At 37.4% G+C, this 18,185-nt stretch overlaps 1 protein-coding gene across 3 annotated transcripts in view; it reads left to right on the forward strand.

Moving 5' to 3' along the window:
• The window catches only part of dis3l2 (DIS3 like 3'-5' exoribonuclease 2), a 208,504-nt gene that overhangs the window by 65,173 nt on the left and 125,146 nt on the right, over nucleotides 1-18,185 (forward strand). For all 3 annotated transcript variants that reach the window (XM_067454397.1, XM_067454398.1, XM_067454399.1), the window contains exons 7-11: nucleotides 3,316-3,404; nucleotides 3,843-4,072; nucleotides 4,176-4,349; nucleotides 4,476-4,555; nucleotides 4,661-4,773. In XM_067454397.1, the coding sequence (XP_067310498.1) occupies nucleotides 3,316-3,404; nucleotides 3,843-4,072; nucleotides 4,176-4,349; nucleotides 4,476-4,555; nucleotides 4,661-4,773 (686 nt within the window). The remainder of the gene's footprint in view (nucleotides 1-3,315; nucleotides 3,405-3,842; nucleotides 4,073-4,175; nucleotides 4,350-4,475; nucleotides 4,556-4,660; nucleotides 4,774-18,185) is intronic.

Below are 18,185 nucleotides of genomic sequence, written 5' to 3' on the forward strand. Positions count from 1 at the left end.
AACCACTCATTCCTAATATTAGGGTAAGAAGGAAGCTTATGCAGCGACTGTGTTCTTCCACAAACAGGAATAGCGCAATATCTTAATCTTCCTCGATGTATTGTTGTTGACCAGTTGCTAGCATGAGCCCTCCATGAGTCGGTGGGCAGGGCTACTGAGCTACATGCTCATTATTCTGTAGAGGCGGTGTTTCGTCGCGCACTAACGTCAGTAGAAGCACAGGACCGTTTGTTGAGCCTGGTGTCTATAAAAGCTTTTCTTTGACTAACGGAAGTTTTCAGCTCTGAAACTTAGAGGATATTCTTATATTACCTTTTTTATATTAAAAGCTCAAGGAAAAGTTGATTCCTGAATTGATCACCCTTTTACTCTTTGTCATTAGACACACTATTTAGTTTTGTACGGTACTTGGAGTTTTCGGTTGTTACTGTACTAGCATCTTGCATCATCTAGACAATGCGGTCTCTCAGTCTTAGAAACTTCTTAATTTAATCAGGAATTGTTTAAACAGATAGTCAATAAGTGAATAAATCACTACTTACTGCTTGCAGGAATACAGTTGCCCCTTTCTTCAGTTAAAGATGCTGAGTGAAGCTTGCTTGAAATGGGCCGAAGAAACGAACGATTTGTTGTGGTATCCGATTATAATAAACCTCAACCATGACTGTTGACTGTTGAAAATCCTCACGTCTCCTGCACAGCCTAAACATAACATGTGTCATGAGAGCTGCCGTTTTTGCTATCTTTGAGTGTCTTGTTTACCATCAGTTGATTCGGCTTTTCAGATGCAAATGTTGGGGGCGTGCATATAAATGATCCCCCAACGCTTGTGTCACGGTTGGGTTTATGTTGAGAAGCACTTTTTTTCTGTGGTGTTTTTGATTCACGAGATTTACATAAGAAGTAGGAGGCAATGGTGTTTGAGACTCACAGTATGTACTGAACTCTTATTATTTCACTATGGCAAGGTTAATTAAATGTTTCATGCTAGGGCACATTTAAGCATAAACAGTATCTGCAAAGTTACAGCGCTGAAATTTCAATGCAAACGCAGATATTGTCTAGTTGAATCAATGCCACGGAGAATTAAGGCAGTTCTAAAGACGAAAGGGGGTCAAACAAAGTATTTGTATGGGGTTATATATATATTTAGAGGTTATATATATTCAGAGTTATAACTATATATTCAGGATTTACATTTATATATTCAGAGTTATAACTATATATTCAGGATTCACATTTATATATTCAGAGTTATAACTATATATTCAGGATTTACATTTATATATTCAGAGTTATATCTATATATTCAGCGTTATAACTATATATTCAGGATTTACATTTATATATTCAGAGTTATAACTATATATTCAGGATTCACATTTATATATTCAGAGTTATAACTATATATTCAGGATTCACATTTATATATTCAGAGTTATAACTATATATTCAGGATTCACATTTATATATTCAGAGTTATAACTATATATTCGGATTTACATTTATATATTCAGAGTTATATCTATATATTCAGAGTTATAACTATATATTCGGATTTACATTAATATATTCAGAGTTATAACTATATATTCAGGATTTACATTTATATATTCAGAGTTATAACTATATATTCAGGATTTGCATTTATATATTCAGAGTTATAACTATATATTCGGATTTACATTAATATATTCAGAGTTATAACTATATATTTATGATTTACATTTATATATTCAGAGTTATAACTATATATTCAGATTTACATTCAATTATTTCCTGTTTGGCCCCCCATAATATACATATATATATATATATATATATATATATATATATATATATACACACATATATATATATACACACATATATATATATACACACACACACATATATATATATATATATTATATAAATATAATGTATATAGTGTTAACGCAAATTCATTTTAACGGCACACATTTTATTAACGCAGCGCACATTTTCTGTTTGATCCATGGCCCGTAGTTGGAGAAATTGAGATCAGCCATAGACTTAAAGGATGCAGCAGCAAACATTAATAGGGAAAGAAAAGGTATAACAATAACATTACTCTGAAACTAGTGCAGTTATAGTGTACATAAGTTACCATATTTTCTGCTTAACTTTTATTAGACTCCAGGTCGAAAGAAAAGTGTGTTTTTTCACTGAGCACATTCTCTGCAGTCTGAACGAGATGCACTGCAAGCTCACTCTCGTCGTTATTCTACTAAATATACAAACAAAATGTATTATTTATGTATTATTTAACTCTATAAACTATAATACTGATCTGCCAACATTGTCGCTGTATGATAAATTAAAATGAGCTGATAACATCACTGTTTTTCTCCGGAGCGACTGTACGGCCAAATCAAATTTTGTTGCAGTATTGGCCTGTTTAACACATTGAAGCTGCTTTGAAACAATCGGCATTGTAAAACCGCTATATAAATAAAGTTGATTGATTGATTGACTAAATATATTACAATCGACTAAAACGAATACGCAGGTTACATTTCTGAACAAGAGCGCTCTCGAGTCCGTGTTCTTCACACTGTTCACGTGAATCGGCACAGTTGGGCACACACACACACAAAATACCGGCAGTTCAATAGGGAACGCACATCTCTTGAAGGGGCCACAATAAATTTCTCCTCCAAGTTTGGTGTAGTATTCATGCGCTCCCTGGTCTGCATGATAGCTTTCACATTACCAGTTTTTCATACGAATTGTGCCCTGTTCTGAATTAAACTGCCAGTGTAAAAACTCCCTTTATTTATATTCTTAACATCAGAGAAATCACTGCTTATTCTGAGTTTTTAGGCTTAGGCTTAAGAGACATGAACTAGTTATTTGAAAAACCTCTATGACCTTTGTCTAGTATTTATGTTCTGAATATGGTTTCACTAATAATAAACAGACATTTGGATAAAGCATTTATATTTGTCCATATCCATGTTGATTAGAGTATTAAAAACTTAAAAACATATTCATTTCAGGTACATTTAGACTTGATAAAAATGTGCGTAATTAAATTGTGATTAATCGTGAGTTAACTCATGACATTATGCCATTAATCGCATATATTATATATTATATTATTAATTTTATATATATATATATATATATATATATATATATATATATATATATATATATATATATATATATATATATAAATGATCTGTAGAGAAGAGATTTTATTTTTTTTTTTAACTCAACAAATTACATTAAATTCAAGGAAGTGTCAAAAAATAAGAGAAATTTGCAATCAACTTTTCTTTTCTGGTTTAGCCTCTATCACAACACATTCTGTCAAACATGCTAATGCATGCTACCCTTCTGGATCAAGTTCAGAGAGAGCCATGCAAAGGACTGGAAAGGTAAGCCATTTTAAAGAATGTGCTTTTTGCTTACTTTTAAAACAAGATTCGCCATTGATTTTTCATGACAGTTATATATAAAATGCTTTTAGGCAAGATTTAAAAATTCAGATAATTTCTGATGTTTTATTTAGTAAGTTCAGCATTTGTAATGGATTAAAACAATTTTGCACACATTTTTCTGGTTTAACTAAATTCTCACAGTGTTGTCTTTTTTCCTTTTTGGAATAATGTGCATCATGCACCAATACGTCAGAACATTTATTAAGAAAGTAAATGGGCAAATTTTTATTTATTTATTTTTTGTCCTTTTTTTGTGTCAATGTTGTGAATAATACATCTAATTTTGAAGATTGTCCAAAACTAGCATGCCTTTCTTTATTATGTTGTGCATAATGGTCAACATTGCATAATTGTGCATGGATGTTGTAATTTTAGGTTGTATTTATTGTTGAGAAGAAGCACTCAAGAGCAGCATCAGGCTTCCTCAAATTTCTCCCCAACAAGAATTTTGCTATGTTCTCTCCTGTGGACCATCGGGTCCCAAGAGTTAATGTGCCTCTAGTAGACTGTCCTGCAGACTTTACCTCCAGACCTGGAGACTATGAAAACACACTCTTTATCTGCCGAATAACACAGTGGCCAGCAGACAACAGCTTTGCTGAAGGGTGAGATCTGGGTAACCTGTGTTTCCTCCAAATTATGGCTTTGCTTTACATCAACAATTGTGCTTTATAACAGCGTATCTCAATTTTGTTTTTCTATTTTAAGGCGGCTTGCAAAAACATTAGGGGAAGCAGGTGAAATAGAGCCAGAAACAGAAGGCATCCTGACTGAATATGGTGTTGACTTCTCTGAGTTTTCAGAGGAGGTCTTGAATTGTCTTCCTCAAGATCTGCCCTGGACCATCCCGGATCATGAGCTCTCTAAAAGAAGAGATCTCAGGTAACCTACTACTCTGTCCCAGCACTGCAGGGCTCCATATTAGATCTATTGATTTTTTTTTATGTGTCATCTGAAATGTAATTTTAAATTCTTTGTTCTGATTTTCGGTTTAAATTTATTTTTAAGAAAAGAATGCATATTTACCATCGACCCAGCTACAGCAAGAGATCTGGATGATGCACTGTCCTGCAAACAACTCTCGGATGGTATGTGTGCTGCCTTTGATATTGACACTCATTTAAAAAGTTAATTGCACTTGAAAATTAAACTATTTGTGGTATAAATCATTAGTGTTCTTTCTTTGTATGTAGGAAATTTTGAAGTTGGTGTTCATATAGCTGATGTGAGTTACTTTGTGGAGGAAGGAAATGCCTTGGATCAAATTGCTGGTCAAAGAGCCACAAGTGTTTATCTAGTCCAAAAGGTATGTCTCTTAAAATTAATATAGCAGTGTCGCACTGCAGAAGCAATGGTCATTTTTAGGGGTGTAAAGATTCACTTGATCCGATTGTAAAAATGTAAAGAATTTAATTAATCGCGTTTCAATAAGGATTTAATGCTTTAAAATATATAAGCCTTAAATTATTACCTGCACAAATTGATGGATACGTTGAGTGGTGTCATTAGCACCCTCACAACTCTCCCTTACAGATATGCACTCTTTATTGCCTTTCAATGGATTGTGCTCTGTCCAGAGCTCTCATTAGTCAAGTCTAGTCAAGTCAACTTTTTTGTATAGCCCCTTTATAATGCAGATTGTTTCAAAGCAGCTTCACAGTGGTAACAGGAAAATAATTCACATACAGTTCAGTTCTTATGTAGTGTCAGTGCTGGCCAGAATTCTGAGACTGTAAATAGACGTGATGAAGTATAGAGTTTAAGAGTTAAGAGTTTGCTCAAGTTCTGGGGAGCTAACCCGTTAAGTGCTTCGTAAATAATAAGCAAGATTTTAAAATGTATACAATGTTCAATAGGAAACCAGTGTAGTCTTGACAGAACCGGGCTAATATGGTCATACTTCCTGGATCTAGTAAGAACTATAGCCGCTGCATTTTGGAACAACTGCAGCTTATTAATTTAGCGAGAGAGGCAACCACCCAGTAGAGCGTTACAATAATCTAGCCTTGAGCTCATGAACGCATTAACTAACTGTTCTGCATTTTTCATTGAAAGTATGTGCCGTAATTTAGATATATTTTGAAGATTGTAGAAGGCAGTTTTACAGATGCTACAAATGTGGCTTTCAAATGAAAGATTGTCATCAACGAGCGCAACCAGGTACCTAATTCACAACAAGATCTTGACAGAGCAGCCATCAAGTGTTAGACAGTATTCTAGGTTACTACGTGCAGAGGTTTTTGTCCAGTAATTAAAAATTCAATTTTTTCTGAATTAAATTGCAGGAAATTAACTGATAGCGGTCAGATAAGTATTTTAACTATGCAAATGCATTTAAACTATGCAAATGCAATTCTACTAATGTTAACATTCTTTGGAATAGTCTCTCAGATTATGTTTTGGTCAATAGTATGAATCAATAGAATGCAGCACTAAGATAGAGTATCACTAAAAGTGAGATACAACCACATTCAGATGATTAATTTGTAACTAATGAGAGCAGTCTCAGTATTATGATACAGTCTAAATAAGGGATGTCCCGATCCGATCATGTGATCGGAAATCGGGCCCGATCACGTGATTTCAGACTCGATCGGAATTGGACGTTACCTACCGATCAGGACTCGGACATATATGTATATTCTGGGGTGCCGTGTAAAAGGTGCGCACTTGCTATTCTGGGGTGCCATGTAAAAGGTGCGCACTTGCACCGCGGTTCATCTCACATCTGATGACGCATCAATAATATGAGTTGTAACTGTAAAATAATGCATTATGTATGTTTCTGTCGATGGATACACATGCTGGCTCCTCAGTGATACATTAAAACAGCGCTAATAAAAGAAAAACGTGAGAACGCACACGCTGATCTGTCTCTGTGCATCATCTGAAAACGCGCACTCGTCTCATTGTGCGCAAATATTGATTTCTCTTTCAAGTCTTGCGCTTAAACGGACAAACTCACACAAGAAGTATGTCAACATGTCCATCTTGATGAGTATCCAAGCAGACATAGTCTGTATTTGCCTTAAGAGGACTTTATACAGTCGAGAAAGATGACGCATATCCTTCCATTAGGTCTTAAAGGGGCATGCTGTTTCATGCATACTGATCTTTTTACACTGTTAAAGACTTGGAATCCCATACTAAACATAGACAAAGTTTCAAAAGTTAAGGTGGACGTTTGATGGGAGTATTTCTTTGTCAAAAATACTACTTCCGGTTAGTCATAAGTTTCGGCAAGTTTTTTCGATCATGGGTCCACTTGACGTTAAAAGGTCGGAATTTCCTTGTATGGGCCATACGGGCAATTCTACCGGAAGAGCGTGAGAGAGAGAGAGCGAAAGCAACAGGCTACGCCCATCAAAGCGGGGCTCGTAGGCTGCGCTGCACAGGTGATGTGACTTCAAGAAATGAACAATGTCACCAAAAAAGTGCGTTTTTGGTTGCCAGACCAAGACAGTCCTGTACAGATTGCCAAAAAACCCCGCGTTAAGGCAACAGTGGATGTAATTTGCTTTTCCGGATCAGCAACTGAGTTGCGCAAAGGTTTATGTCTGTTCACTGCATTTCGGTGCCGACTGTTTCATAAACAAGGCCCAGCTCGACGCCGGATTTTCCGATCGCCTAATGCTGAAGGATGGAGCAGTCCCAACGATAAAGGTCCCAACGTTAGAACCGCAGGCGGTGAGTAAGACTGCTTCAAATGTCTGTGTTTTTGCCTATGCTCATCAAGTAGCCCAAACATGATCACGTATAGTTAATTGATTAATGGAGCATGCGATGTGTAGTGCGTGTACATTTGTTTAGCTGGCCACTATATGTGTAACTTTATGTTTGTGTATTGTAAAAGCACTCCAAACAACAATACACAAAGAGTGGGGAAATATGTTGAACTAAAGCGCGCTTCTTCATTCAAATGCACTACTATTCCATGTCTTTCTATGTAAACACTAGCCTGCCGTGCAAAACCAGTCCGCTTACTACAATTGTCTACACAAACCACGCGTAAACACACACACACGTGCACTACTGCACTTCCCACATGTACACCTTCAAAGACAAAAATACGACGATATAATTCAAGTATAAATATGTAAATAACACAAGTCGCTAAGCATATTATATAGTTAGTGTATAACTTGTACCACATAGAGACGTCCTGCTCTAGTCGTTTTTTGCTGCTGCTGCTCCTGTTCAACTTCAGCCTCTGGGTCTGATTCCGGATCATAGATGTATGGCTGTATCTGATTAAAAGCCATATTTTTATTTTGAATAAAGTTTTTTCCCGCTGTTAGGGATGACACAGCTTTACGACGCACTCAACACAATAACAGTGGCGCGCAGACGTCATTCTTTAGCTCCGCTCACACGATACGCCCCCACCCGCTCTGCTTTTTTCGGAAAGACTCGGAACAGCGCATCTTTCTTATATAATTATAAAAAAAATAAAGACTTTTCGGAGATATGCAGGATGGAATGCTACTCTATAGGTACTCAAGATTGACATGACACTGACTGAAACTGAGTGTTTCACCCCCCCTTTAAAGGGGCAGTAGCCTTTACGGCTGTCTGTTTAATGTCAAACAAAAGATAAGGAATCCCTCACTGCTCTTAATTGAATAGCTTTTGTAAGGATTGGTCTTTAATTTAATCAGTTAAATATGAAGCTATTTTACATTTGATTAGCCTACTTTTTCAATTTCTCTACCTAAAAACTAATGTTAGACCTATAAAAACCTGAAAAGCATTGTTAATTTTATCAGTATCTTTGCTCAATAGTATTTATTTGTGCTGCTGCTTGTATTTAAGTTAATTGTTCTTATTTTCTTTATTTTTATTTGACAGTTGTCCTTTTTCCCCTGAACATAGCCTAACTGTAGGCTACTGACACCTTGAACCTAAAACCGTGATACAAACCGACCTGTGAACAATCTGTACCGTACGTAACATATGCAAGGGCGGGTGCCACAAAATTTTGAAAATGTTCAAAGGGTGCCATGACTGAAAAAGGTTGGGAAACACTGTTCTAATGGACGCGAGGCAAACTAAACAATCAAATTACACTTCAAATACCCCCTAAGTTTAGTTATTTTTCCGCAAATGTCATTGTAGGCAGTTATCATCACGATGATTTCATTTCAAGTGTTCATTTTTAAAATAAGTTTAGTTTTAGTTAGTTATTTGATGCTATAAAAACGGGTGTGTGATGTCATGATTGGCAGCTGAGATCGACGTCTTCTCTGAGTGAAGTTGTCACTGATGCACTAAAAGACCTTTTTTCGGGATTTATGGGAGCAGATTGTTTAATATAATTTTATTTAATTTCCATATTTACTTTTCACACCAACATTTTGTTTTGTTTATTTCACACCAACATAATTAATTGTTGTTAAACTGTTATACTTCCTGCTCTCTACTTTGCAACTCCGGTCCCAGACTTTTTTATATTTACTGTTGCACTAAAATCCAAAAGTGAAGAATTTGTTAAAGGGATCCCCTGGTGTTGAGACTTGTATGGCTTAATATAACATAAATTATGTCTCTTACTGAATTATGTAGTAGAAAACCCATGAAAGATCTACGTTATTTTAAAAATCGATTTTATATTTGGACCATGGGCGGCACCATTTTGTTTGCGTTCTAGGTTGATGACGTAGATTGGTTGAACTCCTCAATCAGCTGGCGTTACCCGTAGCTATTTTTACCACAACGCAACTCGAAAATTGTTTCAGAGTTAAACAAAACCAATGAATTCCTTTGTAATTGTACTTAAAACACACTCAAACATACATGTGCACACAAACTCACCTACACAAGTCACAAACAGATCGGCGGGCGCGCACACGCAGGCTCTGTTTCAATCGAGATGTTGGGCTGCTCAGTCTCCACGACAGGGGCTGAATCTGAAATCGACCCTATACCCTTAAATAGGGCATTATTTGAAGGGACGGCCATTTGTAGTGTTGTCCGACACCATAGTGGACATGTTCAAGTGCAGTCATTCAGTCTCACGTTCCACCGCAATAACGAGTGTTCAGCCGATTTACAAACAGCTGTCCGACTTCACGCACTCAAACATACATGTGCACACAAACTCTCTCTCTCACACAGACTCACACACACCCCAACAGATCGGCGCGAACACACACACACACACACACACACACACACACACACACCCCAACAGATCGGCGCGAACACACACACACCCCAACAGATCGGCGCGAACACACACACACACACACGCACGCACTGCGTGCGCACATACCCTCAATCTATTCCCTGTGTTGATATCCTACATAGACTGTTGATAGTAGATTAACTGTAATGCCTAATGTGACCAGCAGAGGGAAATATCTAGGTAGGACGATGGGATAAAGTAACGTGAGGAAGAGAGGCAGGATGTTTTGGTGATGATGCATGCGATTGAGACAGAGCAGTCAGGTGTGTGTGTGTGCGCCCGCCGATCTGTTTGTGACTTGTGTAGGTGAGTTTGTGTGCACATGTATGTTTGAGTGTGTTTTAAGTACAATTACAAAGCAATTCATTGGTTTTGTTTAACTCTGAAACAATTTTCGAGTTGCATTGTGGTAAAAATAGCTACGGGTAACGCCAGCTGATTGAGGAGTTCAACCAATCTACGTCATCAACCTAGAACGCAAACAAAATGGCGCCGCCCATGGTCCAAATATAAAATCGATTTTTTAAATAACGTAGATCTTTCATGGGTTTTCTACCACATAATTCAGTAAGAGACATAATTTATGTTATATTAAGCCATACAAGTCTCAACACCATGGGATCCCTTTAATTATTACTTGATTGTTCAAGCTACCTCACAGCTCTGTTTGTTAACAGAGTTGTTGAATGTTAAAATAAGGTGAATAAAATTAAAAATAAGGAACATCCTGGTTCGTTTTTTCGCTCTTCTTTATTCTTTTTTATGTATTATAGAAGTATCGGATCGGGACTCGGTATCGGCAGATACTCAAAATCAAATGACTCGGACATCCCTAGTCTAAATCCTAACTGTAAATTCTCACAGATACTGTTTCTTTCGTAGGTGCATAGGTGGGAAGATACTGCCTTTTCCAGTATTTTGGCAGAAAGTGTAGATTTGAGATTGGCCTGTAATTTACTGATTCTGTTGGATCAAGTTAATCAAAAGCCTATTTTTAACCCTTATGAGTCTGAGCCGTTTGGGCCCTTTAGAAGTTTTGACATTCTCTGACATTTGTGCTTTTTTTTCAGTTGCTTATAAACACATCAATAGCTAAAAATGTAATTATACTGTATTCAACACCAAATGTGCTACCATAATATGTGAGCAGCATGTATGTACAGGTCCTTCTCAAAAAATTAGCATATGTGATAAAAGTTCATTATTCCCCATAATGTAATGATAAAAATTAAACTTTAGATTCATTGCACACAAACTGAAATATTTCAGGTCTTTTATTGTTTTAATACTGATGATTTTGGCATACAGCACATGAAAACCCCAAATTCCTATCTAAAAAAAAATAGCATATTTCATCTGACCAATAAAAGAAAAGTGTTTTTAATACAAAAAAGTCAACATTCAAATAATTATGTTCAGTTATGCACCCAATACTTGGTCGGGAATCCTTTTGCAGAAATGACTGCTTCAATGCGGTGTGGCATGGAGGCAATCAGCCTGTGGCACTGCTTAGGTGTTATGGAGGCCCAGGATGCTTTGATTGCGGCCTTAAGCTCATCCAGAGTTTTGGGTCTTGCCAAAAAGCTTTTTGAGTATAAATATGCAGCTATAATGCCCGTAGGTGATTTTGAATTGATATTTCATGTCGATATACAATGGTTACACACTTAAAACTGATTGTAGTGTTTAAATCTTTGCAAGACTGGCCAATCTATAGAGCAATGGAAAGGGAACCTAACTTTATTGCACTCCGAGAGCCCATCGTGGTCGGGAGCATTTCCGTTGTGTTGTAGCGATTCCGTCGTGCTGTGGTGATTTTGTTGTGTTGTGGCTCATTTCCATTGTGTTGTGGCAATTTCGATGTGTTGTGGTTTAATTTAGTACGGCTGCACTACTGGGCCACCGTATGTTAGCTTTTGCTAGTACAGTCCACGCCAACCCATTCCTTTTGTTTATAGTCACTGTTGTTCCCGTTTGGAATTTGTGGGCTACTTTTGAGCACACATCAAGGATGCTCGGATCTCTTATCACTAGCTCTTGAAATTGTCTCTGGTTTCGACTTTTCACAGAAACAGTCGTTTGATATCTTTCAATGGGCTCTAACTTGAAGGTCGGCTCTCTCAGCACCACTTATGGCAGATGTCCCTGCTCCTGTATCGATCATGGCAGGTGATTTTATGTTTGAACTCTGCCAAATACATGTGCTTCCTGTTGCTCTCTTCTTGGCTCCTCCTCCTCGGTCACCGCTGGGACCTTTCTGCAATGGCTTGCATGTACCCACGTCGCTCTTTCTGTGACCTTGACAGCGGTGTATGTGTCGTCAACAGTACCAGGAAAGGTCCTAGCAACCTTTTCGCCTTCAGCTCTTCCTACTCAGGTCACGTACCACCACGAAATCACCTAGTTCGATATTGTGTAGAGGAATTTCTGCTGGAGTCGCCTTTACCTGCACACAGATGTTAGATAACACAGACGACATTTCCTTGCAATAATCCCCCTCCCACCCTCCTCTGATATTATGGTTACGGCGCGAGGACGCGCCTATTCGGAGGGGGCGTAATGTTACATGTATACCTGTCTGTTTGGGTTTTGAGTTCAGCCCCCATCACCCAGTTTCTCCCCAGTCTTCCCAGTTAGTATTGCCATCACCTGTGTTAATCACCTCGTTTATCCTATGTATTGAGTTCTCAGTTTTCCCTCAGTGTTTGTCCGTCGACGTTCATGTCAAGTGGTGTTCTGTATGTTCCTGAGTGTTTATATTAAAGATTCCTGTTCCAAGTTCCCCTGCGCCTTTGTCAGTTTGACATTTGCACCACAGCCTGTAACATTAATAAAGTATTAGGAAATATTGAAATTAACATTAAAGGGATAGTTCACTTTGAAATTAAATTTTGATATGTTGTAGCTTACCTCATGGGCATCCGAGATGTAGGAGTATTTGTTTCCCCAGTAGTTTCAATTTTGATAATTTTAGGTCAAACCATTCTTGTCTCTGCCTCACATAATGCAGGTCTATGGTCACCACCTCAAAGAGCATACACAGAGAAGTCCAAATTAAACAATCCCCCATCGTAAGTACACACTGATGGCCTAAGACATGAAACGAGCGGTTTGTGTGAGAAAACGAACAGTGTTTATATCGTTTTTACCTCTTGTACACCACTACGTCCGACTGATCCAAGGGCGCATGTGCGTGTTTCCTGTTGTGACAGTCGCACGTTCTGGCTTTAGTCTGCGCAAGCGCGGAAAGCGCCGGAAGTGGATCTTTCGCGCATGTACGTCTCTACATCTTTAACAAAGATAAATAAATGCTTCATAAGTGCAGTTCATTATTAGTTTAACTAATGAACCTTTCTTTAAAGTGTTACCAAAAACAAACCAAAAACTTTTGTCCATTCTTAATGTTAGTTCATATTATTACTTTGTTTTATTATTATTACACGCTTTATTAGCCTAGCCTATTTATTAGCCTAGCCTATACATTTAAAACGGCTTTAAAAGTATTGTTAATGCTAACTATTGAGTTAATGGCTACATTACTAAAGTCTTACAGGCATTAAACATCCAATGCTTCCATGGAGAGGAAATATCAGGCAATTTTCCAGTGTAGCGATAATGGCAGATGGTAAACTAATTCCGTTAATATTTAACCGTATGACCGGATGACCAGAGCTCCGATAATCATGCATCCTGGGATGATCTAATCACCCTACAAAAGTCCCTTGTATTGCAACTATACTACTAATTAACAGATGAGGCGCCACATTATAATCCCCAAAGAAAGGATTTTGTGTGTTGAAGTCCTGTACACCTCAGGTCTTTTGGGCTACAGCATACACGTCACCCAAACAACCCCCCTGCTTTTGACCTCTGACCCATACACACACACATACACAGAGAGACTGCTCTAAAAACACACAGATCAGCAATATACGGACATTTAGATTAAATTACCTTTTCAATGTACCAGATATATGTATTTTTATTGATGTAATGTCTTTATATGAAATAGCTAGGATTTTTACTGCCTTTAAATCAAATTCTGTAGGCTAGTAACTGTAAATTCTGTATCTCCGCATTCTTGAATGTCAATACTATCATGCATGGTATCGTTATAACCACAAACGCAGACGGCAACGAATTCGGTGTTCCAATTTCAACAAACGGCATCAATATGAAACTATACACTTTCCGGGTAAAGAAAGAAAGTTGGGCTCTTAATACATCACCCATTTTCAATTGAGTCACGTGGAAGTAAGGGGGTTCAACAGACAAAGGCCGCCTTGTGACACACTCTTCTACTGATTGGATCATCTCAGCCTATCTCATCTATAAAACCTAGACCCCCACAATCACTCTTTGCACTTTTCCGCCACTCTGAAGAGATGAACATTTAAACACGAGAGCCGACACATTCCGCCAAACTTGGGAGACCCCCTTTTCATTCATCCAGGGGAAGAGAGAAGATCAGCAATCGCGCCCGAAAACTCCTCCAAGAACCCATCTGACCTTTACTGTCCTGAAGAAAACTGAGAAACTGCGACAAACCACACACATCTAAAAGCCGAATTTTTATATTTCGCAATCAAACTGCGTTTAAAGGTTGTCTTAATATTCCTGTTTACGGGAATAGTATGAATTGGGGCCTCTTGAAAGAACTGCACGATAAAAGTCTCTCTCAAAATCTCTCTCTCTCTTACACACCCTCAATCTCTCTCTGTCTCTCTCTCTCTCACACCCTCAAATTCTCTTAATCTCTCTCTCACACCCTCAATCTCTCTCTCCCTCTATCTTTACTTTATATTATTCGTTAAGTGTTGATTTTTCCCTGTATGTTGTTTGTTTTATTACCCACATGTATATGCATATTTTACCCTGTGTGAAATCATAGTTTTTGTATACTTTAGTTGATTATTAAAATCCAATAATTTAATTGAAGTGAATGCTTTGCTCATAGATTTGAAGTCACTGATCTTAACGTAAGATCTTAGCTACAAATTAAGCTTGATTTTCGTGTTACTATTTCAGTAATACAAATTTGTACAAACTTATGAAATATTATTTGTCTTGATCAAACAGATTAGTATTTCTTTGAGTTTGTAAGATTGATATTCGATGAAGAAATCTCATTTTCCACTCGCGAGACGAGAGGAAAATCTGGATGAATGAAATCGACTTTGATAATAACAGGATTAAAAGTGCTGTTATAAAGTTAATAACTAATGTACAACCAGCGAGTCACATTATAGACTCATGAATAGGAGTCCCATTTAAATAAATTATTCCCAGAGATTCATAGTTGTTACACCAGCTAATCCAAAACTAACTTTTCTTCATGGAAAAGCCTTCTTTGTTCTCTTTATTCTGAACATTTTCCTTATGATGATGATTCGGAAGTAAATGTGCCGGCCTGTTGCTATAGTATCGGAGGCAACTTTAACGCGCCTCTGATTAATAGATAAACCACACACTCTTATTTCAGTGTTGGTAATGTTGTAGTTACTTTAGCAGTTTGCTTTGTATATTCAGTTAAACGATATTAAGTCAAATTTCATGTATATAAATCATCAGAACTGTGCGTATGCATTTTAGACACTTACAAATGTGTTTGCTCCGTCCATGCAATACATGTGCATCCTTGAATAAGCAGGGTTGTATTTCAAATGCTCAGGTATGACCCATTTCTCTAAAACTTAAGTATTTTATTTTATATAAATGAGCTACGGATGGAGAGCGAGCGCAATCCAGTGAAGGTGGGAGAGCGCGTGATTGCGTCTGTGAAGGAAATCAGCTGTAACTGTGGGCGCGCAGATGACGCAGCACAGCGCCTCTTTTAATTCACGCATACTGTAGACATAAACAAATGTTTATTTTAAAGCACTGAATCGTTTTTTTAATCGCGATTCATCCGATTTTTAGCATTTTAGATCGAGTATCGGCCAAAATTAATGATTCACGATTCAAAATACATGTTTCAAGATCGATGCATATGGATCGTCAGGATTTGTAATCTATGCATCGAGAAAACGAGTGAATCGTTACAGCCCTATCCTATACCCATGTGAGTACAATGTCTTCACAACAATTTGCCAATTTATTTTATTTTGTTTTTGCATTTTCTCGCTCTACGGCTCCTCCTGAGGCTGATGGTAACTACAGTGTGTTCTCATGTCTATTCCTAAAAACTGACCTACTTGTTTGATTGCCTCATTCACAAAATGTGTTCCGTTATCTGAACTGATCTTTTTCGGAATTCCCCATCTGGAAATGATTTCAGTCAGCAGGGCTTTGCCACTGCCACATTGTGTGTGTTACGAATTACGCATCTACTTCAAAAAATTTCATTTAAAACTTTTAAATTATCATACCATTCATTCCCCCTTTGGCTGCATGGTCTAACTAGTGCAGCCACTTAGCATAATGTTGAGGTAAACAAGGCTTGCCCTCCTTACTCATCCACACATCATGTTGGACGGTGCAGCCTCACCGTTTTTCCACTGTTGTCGTGAAGGTCATTTCCTCAATCTTTTGAATTGGTAAGTTTTGTCCGTGCGTGAAGAAATATAGAGCTGAGTATCGTCAGCATAACAATGAAAACTAACGCCATGCTTCCTAATGATATGAAAGGGTGAAAAGTAACGGTCCTAACACTGAGCCTTGCGGTACTCCATACTGAACTTGTGATCGGTTTGAGATCTCTTCATTTATTGCTACAAACTGATAACGGTCAGATAAGTACGATTTAAACCATGCCAATGCAATTCCACTAATGCCAACATAATTTTCGAGTCTATTCAAAAGAATATTGTGATCGATAGTATCGAATGCAGCGCTAAGATCGAGTAATACTAATAGAGAGATACAACCACGATCACATGATAGGAGTAAATCATTTGTAACTCTAATGAGAGCAGTCTCAGTACTATGATATGGTCTAAATCCTGACTATAAATCCTCACATATACCATTTCTTTCTAAAAAGGAACATAATTGTGAAGACACAGCCTTTTCTAGTATTTTTGATAGAAATGGTAGATTCGAGATTGGCCTGTAATTGACTAATTCTTTAGGATCAAGTTGCGTTTTTTTAAAAAGTGGTTTAATTATAGCCAACTTAAAAGTTTTTGGTACATATCCTAATGTCAAGGATGAATTAATAACAATAAGCAGAGGATCTATGACCTCTGGAAGCATCTCTTTTAGTAGCCTAGTCGGTAGGGTTGCCACCCGTCCCGTGAAATATGGAATCGTCCCGTATTTTTAGGAAAAATGATGCGTCCCGTATCAAAGCAATACGGGACGCGATTTGTCCCGTATTTTACATAGGTCCATCCGCATTGTGTGAAGACACGTCCTATTCTGCCCCTAATTGGGTCGCTGCTGTCGTTGGTTTGTTTGATTGGTTTGTTTCCGGTTCACGGGCCGTAAATCACGGCCAATCAGAGTCAGAAGAGGTATATGTTCTTTTCTATATGGGCAGAATCCATTTGAAACGATGGCGGAGGCAGGTCCAAATACCTCCCCGCGTCCAGCTGTAAAAGTTTCAGAGCAGAAACGCAAGCGGATGCAGAGGTACAGACGAGAGTGGGAAGAAATAAATACTTGGGTGGAAAGTGTCCGCGGCAATGAATACCAAGCCAATTGCACAATAATTATTTGTCGGCCAGTGTTTTCAGTGGCGCACGGTCTGTCAGATGTGAGACAACATGCAACGGGAGCAACATTCACTAAATGCAAGAGCTCACCGAAATCAAAGCACTGTCGCACAGTTCTTCATACCTCAAGCATCTTCTGAGGCAGACAGTGTAATATTTTGTTTGTTTTTTTTATCACCTCAATTTTTGATTGATAACGTTAGATTTCATATGCTGCCTATTAAGAAATAATGTTAATGTAGGCTACATTAATGATGTTATGGTATGATTTGTTTATTAAGGTTAAGTTGTACAGTCAGACACAGCATTAATAAGAGATAAGATATATAATATAAAATATATATTTAATCAAAATAGGACCTTTTAGGAATAAAATAAACAACTATTTGTTATGCTTAACAAATTTAAATAATTGCATCATCCAATACTATAGAATTAACAATAGACTATATAAAAACGGAATAATACATAAATATATTTACTTAACTTACCAAAAATAAAAATGTTGTTGTGTTTTATTAAAATAAGAAATGACTGTAGATATTATATCATTTACAGTTATTTAGGTGTGGTTTCACTGTTTGCATGGTGTTACTGCAAACAAGGACAAATATTTTAGTCAAAATCTTAGTTCACAACACTATAAAATTACTCGAGTTAATTAGCAATTTCTTATCCTACTCCCCTCTAGGTTACAGCAGCTGAGTTTGTTTTTCATTGTCATAGCTGTGTATTATACTGAGTGCACGCTGATTTCAATAGCAGATATCCTATTATAATGTCCATTGGTATCAATCTTAATATATATATACAAATTATGAAAACATGTTTTAAGTTATGATATACGACCACTGCACTGGCACACCATCGGGACTGTGG

This window comes from Pseudorasbora parva, chromosome 9, assembly GCF_024679245.1.
Source record: "Pseudorasbora parva isolate DD20220531a chromosome 9, ASM2467924v1, whole genome shotgun sequence".
In the NCBI taxonomy this organism is placed as follows: domain Eukaryota; kingdom Metazoa; phylum Chordata; class Actinopteri; order Cypriniformes; family Gobionidae; genus Pseudorasbora; species Pseudorasbora parva.